This window comes from Dama dama, chromosome 26 (assembly GCF_033118175.1).
Source record: "Dama dama isolate Ldn47 chromosome 26, ASM3311817v1, whole genome shotgun sequence".
In the NCBI taxonomy this organism is placed as follows: domain Eukaryota; kingdom Metazoa; phylum Chordata; class Mammalia; order Artiodactyla; family Cervidae; genus Dama; species Dama dama.
In genome coordinates, this window is record NC_083706.1 from 41595394 (window position 1) to 41610439 (window position 15046).

Consider the following 15046-nt stretch of genomic DNA (forward strand, 5'->3'; position numbering starts at 1 on the left):
AGCTATAATCAGCAGACGCCTTTAAATATACCCAAGTATTCTGGTACATTCTTTGGCATTGCCTTTCTTTGGGATTGGAATGAAAACTGACCTTTTCCAGTTCTGTGGTCACTGCTGAGTTTTCCAATTTGCTGGCATATTGAGTGTAGCACTTTCACAGCATCATCTTTTAGGATTTGAAATAGCTCAACTGGAATTCCATCACCTCCACTAGCTTTGTTCATAGTGATGCTTCCTAAGGCCCACTTGACTTCACATTCCAGGATGTCTGGCTCTAGGTGAGTGATCACAGCATTGTGGTTATCTGAGTCATGAAGATCTTTTTTGTATAGTTCTTCTGTATATTCTTGCCACTTCTTCTTAATATCTTCTGCTCCTGTTAGGTCCCATACCATTTCTGTCCTTTATTGTGCCCACCTTCGCATGAAACGTTCCCTTGGTATCTCTAATTTTCTTGAAGAGATCTCTAGTCTTTCCCATTCTATTGTTTTCCTCTGTTTCTTTGCACTGATCACTGAGGAAGGCTTTCTTATCTCTCCTTGCTATTCTTTGGAACTCTGCATTCAAAGGGGTATATCTTTCCTTTTCTCCTTTGCCTTTTACGTCTTTTCCTTTCTCGGCTGTTTGTAAGGCCTCCTTGGACAACCATTTTGCCTTTTTGAATTTCTTTTTCTTGGGGATGGTCTTGAAGGCAGCTGGAAGGCCCAGTATCTTGGGGAGAACAGGTCAGTGTGACTGTGTGTATGTGAGAGAGAGAGAGACAGAGAAAGTGTGTGCGTGAGAGGAGGAGGGCAGAAGAGAGGAGTGACTGTGTTAGCTGCTCAGTCATGTCTGATGCTTTGCGACCCTGTGCACTGTAGCCCTCCCAGCTCCTCCGTCCATGGGATTCTCCAGGCAGGAATACTGGAGTGGGCTGCCATTTTCTACTTGGGTGTGTGTAGGGCAGTGACACTAATTTGTGATAGGAAGGCAAATGTGAAGAGAGTGAGGGAATGCTTGGAAGAGTGTGTTGGATGTGTGGGGAGCAGCCACAACTAGTGTGTGAGAATGCTGGGAACCTTGGGGGGTGTGTGTGTGTGTGTGTGTGTGTGTGTGTGTGTGTGTGTGTGTGTGTGACTGTGGACAGGTGAGCCTGAGACAGAAGGGGAGTGGACAGTATGCGTATGCAGAGGGCCCGGGAGGGGATCCCCTGGGGGACCCAGAGAGGAGGAAGGGAGTGAAGGGAAATGGTCATGAGGGGAAAGTTTCTGGATGGCAGCGGAAGTAGATGGGAGCCTTCTGTGTGGAACTTGTGTGAAGCAGTGTGTACAGACAGTGTGAGGAAGCCAGGGTCCCTGTGGGAGGGGAACAGAGTGTGACTTTGCAGAGAGTGGAGAGCCAGTGGGGCAGGCAAGTGGGCACTTGTGTGTGAAAGAAAGTGTGTGGGTGGGGGGTGGGGTGTGCACAGAGGGAAGCGGGTGTGAGGAGACCTGCATGGACAATTTCAGGAAGGGTGACATGCGCAAGGGTGGAAAGATATGAGTGAGAAGCGTGAAGCCTGTGTGGAGAGCATGTGCATGTGAGGGGGGCTGTGTGGGAGGCTGGAGAGTCGGGGGGGGGTCTGTGGGTGATGGAGGGTGGTGTGGACACTGAGGGGGCTTGTGTGTGTAACTGGGGGGCTGAAGTGTGGGAAGACAGGTGTGCATGGGGAGTGTGGGGTGAGCGGTGTGTCAGGACTGGTGCTGAAGAGGCCTCAGTGGTGACTGGCTCCCCAGCTTCTCCCTTCTCTGGGCCTGGACCCTCTGCCTGCACAGCATCACCCAGGGTTCCAAGGTAACCAAACATTGGCAGGGACAGGGAAGAAGCTGTTCAGTTCAGTGCAGTTCAGTTCAGTCGCTCAGTCGTGTCCGACTCTTGTGACCCCATGAATCGCAGCACGCCAGGCCTCCCTGTCCATCACCAACCCCCGGAGTTTACCCAAACTCATGTCCATCCAGTCGGTGATGCCATCCAACCATCTCATCCTCTGTCATCCCCTTCTCCTCCTGCCCCCAATCCCTCCCAGCATCAGGGTCTTTTCCAATGAGTCAGCTCTTCGCCTCAGGAGGCCAAAGTATTGGTGTTTCAGCTTCAGCGTCAGTCTTTCCAATGAACACCCAGGACTGATCTCCTTTAGGATGGACTGGTTGGATCTCCTTGCAGTTCGAGGGACTCTCGAGAGTCTTCTCCAACACCACAGTTCAAAAACATCAATTCTTCTGTGTTCAGATTTCTTCACAGTCCAACTCTCACATCCATACATGACCACTGGAAAAACCATAGCCTTGACTAGATGGCCCTTTGTTTGCAAACTAATGTCTCTGCTTTTTAATATGCTGTCTAGGTTGGTCATAACTTTCCTTCCAAGGAGTAAGTGTCTTTTAATTTCATGGCTTAAAACTCAACATTCAGAAAATAAAGATCATGGCAAGTGGTCCCATCACTTCATGGCAAATAGATGGGGAAACAATGGAAACAGTGACAGACTTTATTTCCTTGGCCTCCAAACTCACTGCAGATGGTGACTGTAGCCTTGAAATTAAAAGATGCTTGCTCCTTGGAAGAAAAGCTATGACCAACCTAGACAGCATATTAAACAGCAAAGACATTATTTGGTGACAAAGGTTCATCTAGTCAAAGCTATGGTTTTTCCAGTAGTCATGTATAGGTGTGAGAGTTGGACCATAAAGAAAGCTGAGTGCTGAATAATTGGTGCTTTTGAACCGTGGTGTGGAGAAGAGTCTGAGAGTCCTTTGGACTGCAAGGAGATCAAACCAGTCAATCCTAAAAGAAATTAGTCCTGATTATTCATTGGAAGGACTGATGCTGATGCTGAAGTTTCAATACTTTGGCCACCTGATGTGAAGAACTGACTCATTGGAAAAAACTCTGATGCTGGGAAAGATTGAAGGCAGGAGGAGAAGGGGATGACAGAGGATGAGATGGTTAAAAAGCATCACCAATTCAATGGACTTGAGTTTGACGAAGCTCCAGGAGTTGGTGATGGAAAGTGAAGCATGGCGTGCTGCAATCCATGAGGTCACAGAGTCAGACATGACTGAGAGACTGAACTGAACTGGACTAAACTCACCCATCACTTCCCACACACCCATCTTCTGATACCATCACATTCAGGGCCAAAGTTGCAACAGGCGAATTTTGCAGGGCACATAAAGAGTGAGTCAGCACTCCCCATGCCAGCTAGCACCTGAGTTTTCTCACAGACACTTAACTTGGCTACAACCTCATTGTCATTCTAGCCCTGATGTGAGGTGGAGGCTCCACGGGGGCATTGGAGAAATAGGCTTTCCTTCATTATGATAGTAACAGGCCCAAACCCTTGCTTCTCTTGGAGGAGAATTAATGCCTTGAAAGCCTTCTCAGAACAGACCCAGACCCTGGGGGAGACATGGGGCAAGGACTCAGAACCTGAGGCCATTCAGCTGGAGAATTGTGGGCCCAGGGTCAGAGGTGGGAACCCGGGCCTGGACACTCTCAGGGGAAGGAGAATGTGTGTGTGCTTCATAGCTCAGTCATGTCCAACTCTGCGACCCCATGGACTGTGGCCCACCAGGCTCCTCTGTCCATGGGATTCTGCAGGCAGGAATACTGGAGTGGGTTGCCATGCCCTCCTCCAGGGGATCCTCCCAACACAGGGATTGAACCCAGGTCTCCCGCATAGCAGGAAGATTCTTTATGTTCTGAGCTATTGAGATGCCATAGAAGCAACTTAAATGACAATTGACAAATGAATGGATAAAGAAGATGTGGCAGGGGTTTTCCGGTGGGCCAGTGATAGGAATTGGCCTGCCAGTGCAGGGGACACAGGTGTGACCCTGGTCAGGGAAGGTCCCACGTGCCCCGGGACGACTAAACCATGTGCTGTGGAAGCCCAGGCGAACCAGAGCCGGGGCTTTGCAACAAGAGAAGCCTCTGCAGCGAGGCCTGTGCGCACCAACCCTGCTCTGTCCCCAAAGTCTGTCCTTGTTGCCCAGTAGGTTCCCTGGATCCTGGGGCTGAGACACGTTAGCTTTAACTCCTCATTCTCTGACATTTGTTCTCCTTCCCCTTCAAGGTACCTCACACTGGTCAGAATGGCCATACTGAAAAGTCTATGAGTTTGAGTAGGCTCTGGGAGTTGGTGATGGACAGGGAAGCCTGGCGTGCTGCAAACCACGGGATCATAAAAAGTCAGACACTACTGAGTGACTGAAATGAACAAACAGTAAATGCTGGAGGGACTTGGAGAAAAGGAAACATTCCCATGCTGTTGGTGGGAATGTAAATTAATACACACACTATAGAGAATGGTATGGAGATTCCTTTAATAACTGAAAACAGAGCTACCATGTGGTGGTGATTTAGTTGCCAAGTCATGTCTGACTCTTTGCCACCCCAGGGACTGTTGCCTGCCAGGCTCCTCTGTCCATGGAATTCTCCAGGCAAGAATACTGGAGTGGGTTGCCATTTCCTTCTCCAGGGGATCTTCCTGACCCAGGGATTAAACCCAGGTCTCCTGCATTGCAGGCAGGTTCAGAGCTACCATATGATACAGCAATCTCACTCCTGGGCATATATCCAGAGGTGATAGGTGAAATGAGAGAGATAAACTGGGAGTTTAGTATTGACAGGTACTCACTACCATACTTAAAATAGATAACCAACACAGACTTATTCTGTGGCATAGGGAACTCTGCTCAATATTCTGTAATAGCATAAATGGGAAAAGAATTTGTAAAAAAAAAAACAACCTACATTTATATGTATAATTGAATCACTTTGCTGCACACCTGAAACTAACACTCATTTTTAATCAACTACATACTCCAATATAAAATAAAATTTTTAACTAATTAATTAAAAAAATAAATATTGATATTGAGCATCTATTCACATGCTTATTGGCCATGTGTAAGCCTTCTTTGGAGAAATGTCTATTTAGATCTTCTGCCCATTCTTTGATTGGGTTCCCTGATTTTACTATTGAGTTGTTAGAGCTTTTCACATATTTTGGAAATTAATTCCTTGTCAGCTGCATCATTTGCAAATCTTTTCTCCCAGTCTGTAGTTTGCCTTTTTTGTTTTGTTTATGGTTTCCTTTGCTGTGCAAAAGTATATAAGTTTGATGAGGACCCACTTCTTTCTTACTTTTTCTCATCTTTTTGTTTTCTGTTTCTACCAGAGTAGAAGCCATCTTGAATTGGCCTTCTTTCAGGAACTTTAATTCCTCCTGGATGGTTGCTTGGAGGAAGAGAAAGTTGTTTTTTTTGTTTGTTTTTTGAATGACAAAGAATACTGGATCATTGTACCTTATGTAATTTTCAAAGGTTGTACAATTATACAAAAAAAAAAAAAAAAAGGAGGGGCAAAGTGTAGAATTACACAGGATTCTTCTTCAAAATGCATCAGCATTGAAATTTTGAAGGAAATATTAACAAATGGGACCGAATCAAATTTACAGAGTGATGAACTGGCCTAATTTCAATACTGTTGTGTCTCTGGGACTCAGGAAGCCGAGGAGAGGAGAGAGATGAGAGAAGGACAGGTCAGTGGAAGGGTCAGGACACAGACGACGTTTATCAAGTAGGTTTGCCACCTGAACTGGCACCGGAAACAGTAACTGGGCTGGCTGAAAAGCTCCTTCAGGTTTCCATAAGATGGTGTGGAGAACCTTGAGAAACTCAGTACAGTGACAAGGTCAGTGATCATCCAAGGCAAGCTCAACTTAGGGAAGTAGGAAGCGCTGAGCTCTCCCCTCCATGACCTTCTTGCCAGAAATTCTTTTCTGACCTCTGATCAATTTCTATTAATTAGGGAGACCAAAATGACAAAATGATCGACCTAGGAAGATTCTCACCATCAGCCCACGATACGCCTCCAAGAAGAGGAGGAAGCAAGAGAAGGAATTGGCAAAGCCAGCAGCGACCCTGGCAGTCTAATAAACCTCAGGTTTATCCCTCTGCCCGCCGCTGCCTGGGGCGGGGCCTCCGGGCGGAGGAACGGCCGGCCGCGTGGCCAGAGGTGCAGTGTACCTCCCCGGAAAGGGTCCGCTCCTCTGACCTGGCATCCTCCACTCCTGCAAAATGGGCTTCCTGGTCCTGCTTCTGATCGTCTGGTCCAGCGGGACACCCGGTGGTGAGTTCGGGCGGGGAACCTGCCGGGGGGTGGGGGGCGCGGGGCGCGTGGAAGTTGGATGAGTTAGGACCTGAACAGGGGTGGCGGTGTGCGCGGGGATTCGCGAAATTTCCTGCCGTGTGGCGTCGCCGACCCCTCCTCTTTCCCTTCCCCTGGCCCCTTTGCGCCTCGGTGGCTCCCACGGGCTACTTGCCGGCTCTCCGGGCCAGAAGAGGGGGGCCTTCCTGAAACAGTAATGTGGGGAGTTTGGGAGGTGACGCTAAGAGAAGAGGGGGCCAGAACACTACAGGGAATGCTGTTGAGGCCTCCCCAGGGCCCGGCCCGCCCCTTGGGAAGTGGGAGTCTTGGAGCCCTGCAGGCTGGGACCCGTAGGCCTCTCCACGGGGAAGGGACCCAGAGCGGCCCCAAAAGCCCAAGCCCGCGATCTGCTCACAGAGACCCTTCTGGTCCCTTCTTACTACTGCTGAAGGGAAGCAGGTCCCTCCCCTGCTGCTCTCGGCCCTTGAAGGACCAGCGCTCTTTATCACCGATCAGGTAACACCTGCAGGAAGGCAGGGCGAGGAGAGCTCCGGCCATCCAGGCCTCGGGGTGGCGGCGGGCGGGCGGCCTAGCTTCTCCTGGGCGGCGGAGGCGGGCCCTCAGGGCGGGACGGATGTGCCGGGGTCTCCCGGGGTCGCCCATCCCAAAGGCACCCGCCGGTACCGCTCAGGTCCTCTGGCTGCCTGCCGCCCAGGGCCCCCCTGCCCCGACAACTCCCACGCACCGTATCAGTGTTTGGGCTCGAGCTGTCCTATCCTGGAAAAGTAGATTCTGAAGTTATACTAAATGCAGCTCAACTTGACAGTAACTTCAAAAAGCTTCACAGTCTTAGACTTGCCACCCAGAAATTAAGGAAAACTTCAGCGTTGGACAAAATGACCAAGAGGAACCCATTTATGACCCTGAACATGCAGCTCCAGCTGTGTCTCCACGTGTGTTTCGTATCAGCCTAGGGATTTTCTGTCCAGGTATATTTCTTGTAGTGCTAGTATTAGCTGTTTTGCATCTTCATAGTGTGAGAAGGATTGAACTGGAAGATAGCATCAGTGCCAGCAGTAGTTCCCAAGGTCTGTCTCAGTCCCAGTCCTTCCCAGATGTCTCAGTGTGTGAGAGGGAACACACCCAACAATACAGCCCCCATCTCCAGTTGTCCTCCCTTGTGGGTAGAGGAGTAGGACTTGAGAAGCGTCACTCTTTTGGAGGCCAAAGCTAAGTGAATGATATCAAAATATCTGTCCAGGGAGAGGAACTCAAAGGGTGTATTCTAAGAAGGTACCTTTTGGTGTACTTTCCATGGGGTTTATGTAGATGAAAAAGATCCAGATAAAGAGCAACAAGCATTTGTAAAAAGAGTTAGAGATCAAGCTTCTGAAATTCAGGTGACAATGATGCTCCCTGAAAGTTGTAAGCTACGAGATCTTCATCACAGAAATATTCCTATTACCCATGTGTGAACAGAAGAAGGGAAAAGCCCATGGTGGACTGCCTCATATGACCTGGGGGTATCTTAAATTGTTTTTATGACAGTGCAAATATGTAGAGGCCAATAATCCACAGGCAACTTCTCAACAAAACCTAGTTCACAAGCTGTCCACATTGCCTGTGGAATGAGCTACCTGGTCAGAAGGAAGTCCTCCACAAAGACCTGGCAGCTAGGAGCTCTGTCACTGAACAAGTTAAGAGCAAAGCCAATCCCTCTCCAGAGTCTTGTTCCCCATGGACTCTCACTGTCTGGGGAACAACAAAAACACGGGATCGATGGATGGCTTTTGAGAGTCTGGTTAATAATGAGTTCTCCAGCCTTCCCTGGTGATCCAGTGGCTAAGACTCCACATTCCCAATGCAGGGGCCTGGGTTCCATCCCTGGTGGGGGAGCTGGATCCTGCATGCCACAACTGAGAAGTCAGCATGCTGCTACTAAAGAGCGCACATGTTTATGCCTCTGACCATTGCCCTAAGTGGACATCTACCCGTTTGATGTGGCCGAGTACCTGAAAGAGGGTTACCAAATAGCCCAGACAGTCAACTGTCCTGATGAACCATTTATGTGATGGCTTGTGCTGGGCCTTCGATCCGGAGGAGAGGTGCAGTTCCAGCAAAGGGCCCAGTGTCTCACAGAGGTCCGTGCAGCCCTGGGGGCCTGTGTCTGACCCTCCTCTCACAGTCCCCCAGCGTCAGGAGGAAGGTGCCTGTCGAGGCCCACTTGGAGCCAGCTAGTCACATGCATCACCCAGCACTGCAGAAGGACATTTGTCTTCCAAAACACCATGCCTTAGGAATGGAATAGCATCTCAACTTTCTAAGACAGACTTAATGATGTGGAATACTTTCTCAATATCACTTTTATTACGTTTAACAGAAAATGTTTGTGTAAATTTTTTACACATAGTTGCCTTTGAGGTATAGGTATATTCTTACAAGAGTTTTAAAATTGTTTAAACACACATATTTGAACTAACAATCTTACTACCAACTGCTTTTTATTTTCTTAACTTCTACAAGGTAATGCAGTTGATTCACCTTTAAAAGTTTTGCTTTTTTGGACTAGTTTTGGGAATGATTTATCTTCAACATGCAGTCCTTTTTCTTAGGAAAATAAAAACCGTCCAGCAGTTACGGGCTAATGCCCCCACTACTTTGCTGCAGAGTAGCTACCTTGGTCCAAAGTGCCCTAGGAGAAGCCACAGGTGTGAGCAAAGGATAGTGGCCACATAACAGCTCTAGTGTCACTTCTAGGCCAGCTGCTGGTGTGTCTTGTTTGTCCCCTGTGGCCCTGCTTATGCCAAAACACACAGCCACTTCTATCCTATGATGGCTGGCCTACCTGAACTAATGATTAGGGGTTGATGAGCACACATCACGATGGGCAACCCCAGTCCATGACCAGAGGCCCCATCTCTACCAGGCCCCAGGACCACACCAGGAGCCACGTTTAAATGCTGTGACTTTCCCCACTGCAAGTGGCATGGCCTAGCTTCGGGACACTCGGGGTCTGTGTTATGAGCTTTCAAGTAGAAAATGGCACGTAGCACCTTTCTGACCACAGACACCTCTGATGTCACAGTTTCTGCTGGGTCATCTGCCCAGGAAGCAGCTCCAGCCATGCTCATTGTTCACCAATTGTGACTGCTTTTGTGCTGAGACAGCAGATTGCAGCAGAGACGTAGGCTCTGCGAAGCCCAAAATATTTCTTCTGTACCATTCCAGGAAACCTAAGGCCACAGTGGTAGTTAAATGGAGATAGGAGAGGGACCACAACCCTGCAGCCCTCGGGCTATTGTAGATTGGTACTTGTCTCTGTGTTTTTCCAAGATATTGTGTACACAGACTATTGGCGGATGGGAAGGTAGGGTCTGAAGTCTGAATCTGGAATTCACTAATACGGTAGCCTTCACCCCACGTTAATTTACTAGCTACTCAGGTCTCCATGAATGTCACAAGTCCAGGGCATGTGAAATGACTGCTGTGTGGTCTGTGGACTCAGTGATAACCACTGTAAGCAGAACCTGGACTGCTGTCCATTGATGGCCTGGTACCCCAAGCTTTGCTTCAACAATTGGGGGACCATGATGATGCTACGGTTCCTGAATCTGATACTAGAAACACACTAGGTGCAATGTGAATGTGAGAGTAGTTTCTGCTTCTGCAGGTTCACTTACCCCAGCAAATAACCATGTGGCTCTTTGGGGAAGAATGGAAGGACTTTCACACTAGATGTGGTGATGAAGGGGCCCGCCTCTTTAGAACGTGGCTTCTCTCTTTGGTGGCTTAGATCTAAGAAGTGGCTCAGATCCGGAAAATGGGCCTGGATCAGGTGTTTGGTAGGGATGGCTGCTTTTGGCTTCCTGATCATCCAGCCTTGTGTTCTGTCTCTCTTTAATTTTTTCAATGGTACAGGTTATAGCTAGGTTCTGCCCATCTGTTTGCCTTTAGGATCGCCCTGTGCTATGAGCCAGCATCATATTCTCTGCAGTCAGGCCCTGGCTGGCATTGAGACTCTCTTTGACCCCTGCACCTCTTTTCTGCTGACCTAGAGCACCCCCACCTGGAATCTGATTTTTCCACAACTTCCATCCCTGTTCCTGATGGAAGCCCACAGGAACACTACTCCTACCACCATCCCTGATCTTCTGCCAAAGTCATCCTGGAGCTATTAGAGATGCTTCTCATCCATGCTTTCCTTTCGGGCTCCATAGAGTCCATCAGGCTTTCCCATGGAGCTGGTGGACTGCACATCTTCCTGCCCTTTCACACTGTGTCCGCCCTGGCAGATTCACTTCTCTGAGCCTTGGATCCCCTCCTCTACCACCTGCCTTGGAAATTCTGGACTTTCTCTTTCATGCCATGTGGGCCAGGCCTTTCTCCAGGCTTCCAAGTGCCATCTTAGTGGGAGATCAGCAGCATCTCCCTGGCCTTGCTAAGCCCAGTGACCCGTAATTATAAACTCTCCCTTCTCCAGCTTTGGGTTCTGTGCTCATCCTCCCCACCCACACCCCCCACTGGCTGTGATCCGCTTCCTCAGGAACAGCCCCCTTACCTTCTGCATCTCCCAGAGATGCTCAGAGAGACCCTGACATCCTCTGGGTTTGGGCCTTTCCTTCTGAACCAGCCTGGTCCATCCCTGGAAACGTATGTGTCGGTTAATGCCCGTGCGGAGCTTGTGAGCAGAGTGGAAACAGGGCATCTCCAGGGCTGTGGGGTTTCTTCCTTGCCTGAGACTTTGTCGCCTTCCTCAGTCGTGCCTGGTGAGGGGTGGGGGGCAGGCGGGGGTCCTGCTCTGTCAGCCCAGCCCGCAGCCTTCCTCTGCTGTCACAGCCCTGGGGGAAGAGGCCTACGGGTCTTCTTCTCCCACCCTCACCCTCTCTGCGGTTTGCCTTCAGAGACGCTCACTCTCTGTCCTATAACTTCACCATCGATCCTCAGCCCAGACCTGGAGAGCCGTGGTGTGAGGTTCAAGACCAGGTGGACGGAGAGGTTTTTCTCTCCTATGACTGTGGTCATGCTAAGATCATATTCACAAGTCCATTGGGAGAAGAAGTGAAAACCATAACGGCCTGGGATACACAGATCGAAACACTCAGGGACATCAGGGACCATCTGCGTGACTTTACAATGGAGAAACCCACGGTCACAGGTAAGTTAGAGAGTCCAAGTACAGGAGGAGCAGATCAGGGCTTAAAAATGCTGTTGGATATTGGTCCTTCCCTAATCGTTTATTGGAAAGAGCAAGTGTTGCATGAGAGGCCAGGGCCAGATTAGCTGAGGCCAGGGGACGTGGACCCAGGGGAGGTGGACCCAGGCGGGGCAAAGAATCTGTCAAGCCCAGAGGGTGAACTCTTTCTTTCCCATGGTGGGAGCAGACCCTCTCACCCTGCAGGCCAGGATGACATGTCGCTGTGAGGATGACAGACACATCAGTGGATCCTGGCAGTGTGGCTTGAATGGACAAATGAGCCTCCACTTTGATTCGAAGAATGGACACTGGAGAGTGGATCACCCTGCAGGCAGATGGATGAAAGAGAAGTGGGAGAATGACAGAGCTGTGACCGAGTTCCTGAAGAAGGTCTCCATGGGAGACTGTCCGGCCTGGCTTCAGGCTTTCATGGTGCGCTGGGAGAAAATGCTGAAGACCTCGGGTAAGTGAGAAGGGAGGAGAAAGTGACAGTCCCCTCGTGGTGACATGGACCCTGTGTGTGTGTGTGTGTGTGTGTGTGTGTGTGTGTGTGTTTGAGAAACTGATCCATCAGAGGTGAGTTGTCCTGGGAGAACAATGACCCGGGGATGCTCTGTCATCCTCCTTCCTCTTCTACCTTCTGACGTCTCTCCTCACAGCACAGGCCTTTCTGGGACTGAGCATGGATTTTTGCTGATCCCAAACCTGTAGACATCTTTTTGATTTCTGGGATTTATTTCTCACTGTACCCTCTTTCCAGAGTCTTCTTTTAAATGTCACCAATCCTCCTTCTGGAAATCTGTCAATACCACCTCTGCTCTCAGCTCCTGAGAACTCCATCCTCACGTCACCGTCTCTGATGTCACAGCAGGACTGAGTGGCTGTGTTGGAAACCTTGCCCCCCCCCATTAGCTGTCAGAGCCCCCTGAGGACTGGGCTCCTCCCTTCCCGCTATCTCACCTGAGGACCTGTGACTGGGGCCTTCATGTGATGGGTGTAAACTGTCTGCACAGTAGGGGTACCTGAGTCAGGGGGCGAGGAGGCATCTGCCGAGTTTGGGGTCTGGACAAGGGCGTCACGCTTACTCTCCTTGCAGCATCACCGACCTCGGGCCCCGCTGCGGTGCAGCCCACGGCCACAGCCATCGATCTCATCACAGGGATCGCTGCCAGGGTTCCAACCAGTTTGTTCATAATGGGCATCATAATAGCCTGTATCCTTTACAAGATGAGGTACTGAGGGCAGAAGTCAGAGGGAAGGCAGGGGCACAGGGCCTGGTGTGAGGACAGGGAAGGTAAATCCCAGCCAACCTCTGACCCTCACTGAACCTCCTCATCCTGGAAATGAGCCGGTGAGTAAGACCTCATATCACCTGAGAGCAAGAACTCAGACAAGCTCAGGCCTCAGTTCTGACAGCACCTCACTGTCAGACGACAGTGGGAAGTGGGGGGTGACTGGAGGCCTGTTGAGGTTAAAAGGGTTTAGCCACATCCCCTGACTGAGCACAGACCGCGGGCTGGCAGGGCCCAGGGTGGGTGGTGTGAGAACAGCAGGCGCTCAGGGCGAGGGCAGGACTCCCGGGGCTGAGAGCAGCATGGGGGCTCCACAGGACGTGTCAGCGGGGAAGGGACCCACCCAGGGGCCAAGATGAGAGGGGCCGGGCTCTCAGCCCAGGAGGAAGGCCTGGGAAGGCCTTTGCAGACCCAACTCCAAAGGCCTGTTCTCACAGGAAGTGGCTTGGGCCAAGCAGGCAAGGCAGGAACCCCACAGCAGAGACTGTGGGAAGGGGCGAGGCCAGGCCTGTGCTCCTGGGGCAGCAGCAGTTCTGACTCAGCCTGTGGCCTGCTCGTCACCAGCCTCCTGGGGACCCAGAGCCTCCATCACTGAGCGGCCCTGCCTTGAGCAGAGGTGCCTGGGGATGGTGGGCCTGAGCTAGGGTGGAGGCGCCCAGCTGAGCGGAAACAGGAAGAGATGGGGGGCAGGGACCCTGGTCCTGAGAGCTGTGTTTGCTGCTGGCTCAGAGGCTGGAGGGGAGCGAAGGAAGGAGGTTTGCCTGCAGCCCCCCAAGGCTGTCAGGAGGCAAGGCCCCTCCTCCGGGGACATGCTCCCTGGTCCTTTAGGCCCCCCTCGGGGAGGACCCGGACCTGAGTAAAGGGAGCAGATTGATTCCTCACTGGCTCCAGTCCTGAGCCTGAGCAGGGGGTGTCAGGGCCTGGGGTGACTCTGTGATGCAGGAAGGAAGGAGGAGGGGACAAGAAGCTGCTGGGTCTGGGGTGGGGGTGGGGGACATAGGAGCCCCTCAGTGAGGATGGGGCTGGAGGGGCTGGGGAGGGGCAACCCCAGGAAAGTGACGGGATTCCTCAGCCTTCTGGACCAATACCTCTTTCTCCTCTGCAGGAGATGCTGCTCCCATCAAGCCCCTGACAGGTGCTCTGTCAGCCTCAGGATTCAGTCTTTGCTTGGCCACCTTTGTTCTCTTTCTGTACACTTTAGAGCCAGGAGATCAACCAGTATGCAGAGCCTGCCTTCCAGTTGTGCTGACCCAGATGCTCATTTTCCTCTGACCGGTCACATGGTGAACAGCCTCCTCCGTCTCTTTGTTTCTTCCCATCCTCTTTTGCCTCTCTCTCTTGGTGCTAAGTGATGGAATCCCTGCACTGAAATATTCACCTTCCTGAATAAGAAATCTCCTCAAACAGGACACTTTCTGTCTTCTCCTAGTTTGTGAGAAATCAGATTCTTCTCTGTATGGCAATCTCTTTGTTGGAAATGATGATAATGGAAGAAAAATGCCATCTGCTATTACAGGACTCAGGGGTTCTTTCTATGGGCGGAGAAACAACTTCAGAGTATTTTCAACAGAACAAAATATTATGTCTGAATGTCTCTTTTAGTCATTTTATTTCATATAGTAATATTCAAGTCAGTATTTCGCTATTACAAAACATATAAATACTTCAAGCTTCTTTTTCTAATCAAGGAGGGAACTCAGGACATTTCACCTTTTTTCCACCTTCTAGAATTAAGTAGAACTGATGATTGAGCTATATTTATTGTGGAAGTGGAGAATAAAAAGAAAGCTCTTAAAGTAACATGCAGTCTAGCTCTCGATCCCAACAGTATCCTGATAACCTGGATCCAAAGATATATTCTGGAACTTGAGCAATAAAATCGTTGTTTATTTCATCGAGATCTGCACCCTCCGTGGTGACTCTGCTCTGTTCCTCTATGCCTCCCCCTCTGCAAGGAGGAGCCAGACTTCACCACACAAACTATGTCTGTTTTGAAAAGTAGGTTTATTTCCCCATTGTCAGAGGATCATATTCAGAATAGATCATGAATTACTACAAATAAAGAAGATAAATTGTAACTTTTTGGCCACTGCTTAAGCGGTTCACATATGGTGAATTGTTGTTCAGTCATTAAGTCGTGTCCAACTCTTTGCGGCCACATGGTTGCAGCAGATGAGGCTTCCCTGTCTCTCAGTATCTCAAAGAGTTTTGTCAAACTCATCTCCATTGAGTCAGTGATGCCATCCAACCATCTCATCCTCTGTCATCCCCTTCTCCTCTTGCCCTCAATCTTTCCCAGCATCAGGGTCTTTTCCAATGACTTGGCCCTTCACATCAGGAATCAAAGTATTGGAGTTTCATCTTCAGCTTCAGTCCTACCAATGAATAT

General features: G+C 50.1%; 2 protein-coding genes and 1 pseudogene across 2 annotated transcripts in view; all 3 read left to right on the plus strand.

Annotated features, from left to right (window-relative positions):
- The window catches only part of LOC133047305 (low-density lipoprotein receptor-related protein 11-like), a 54492-nt gene extending 43237 nt beyond the window's left edge, over positions 1–11255 (plus strand). Inside the window, exons 6-7 of the mRNA XM_061130490.1 lie at positions 5833–6153; positions 11116–11255. Of these exons, the coding sequence (XP_060986473.1) occupies positions 5833–5846 (14 nt within the window). The 3' untranslated portion in view covers positions 5847–6153; positions 11116–11255. The remainder of the gene's footprint in view (positions 1–5832; positions 6154–11115) is intronic.
- LOC133047180 (tyrosine-protein kinase RYK-like) lies at positions 6102–10961 on the plus strand (annotated as a pseudogene).
- On the plus strand, positions 11194–14251 carry LOC133047307 (UL16-binding protein 3-like). The gene is made up of 3 exons (XM_061130491.1): positions 11194–11326; positions 11553–11828; positions 13763–14251. Exons 1-3 carry the CDS (start codon positions 11305–11307, stop codon positions 13927–13929), a joined length of 465 nt encoding a protein of 154 aa, XP_060986474.1. The 5' UTR covers positions 11194–11304; the 3' UTR covers positions 13930–14251.
- Positions 14252–15046: the final 795 nt, after the last annotated feature.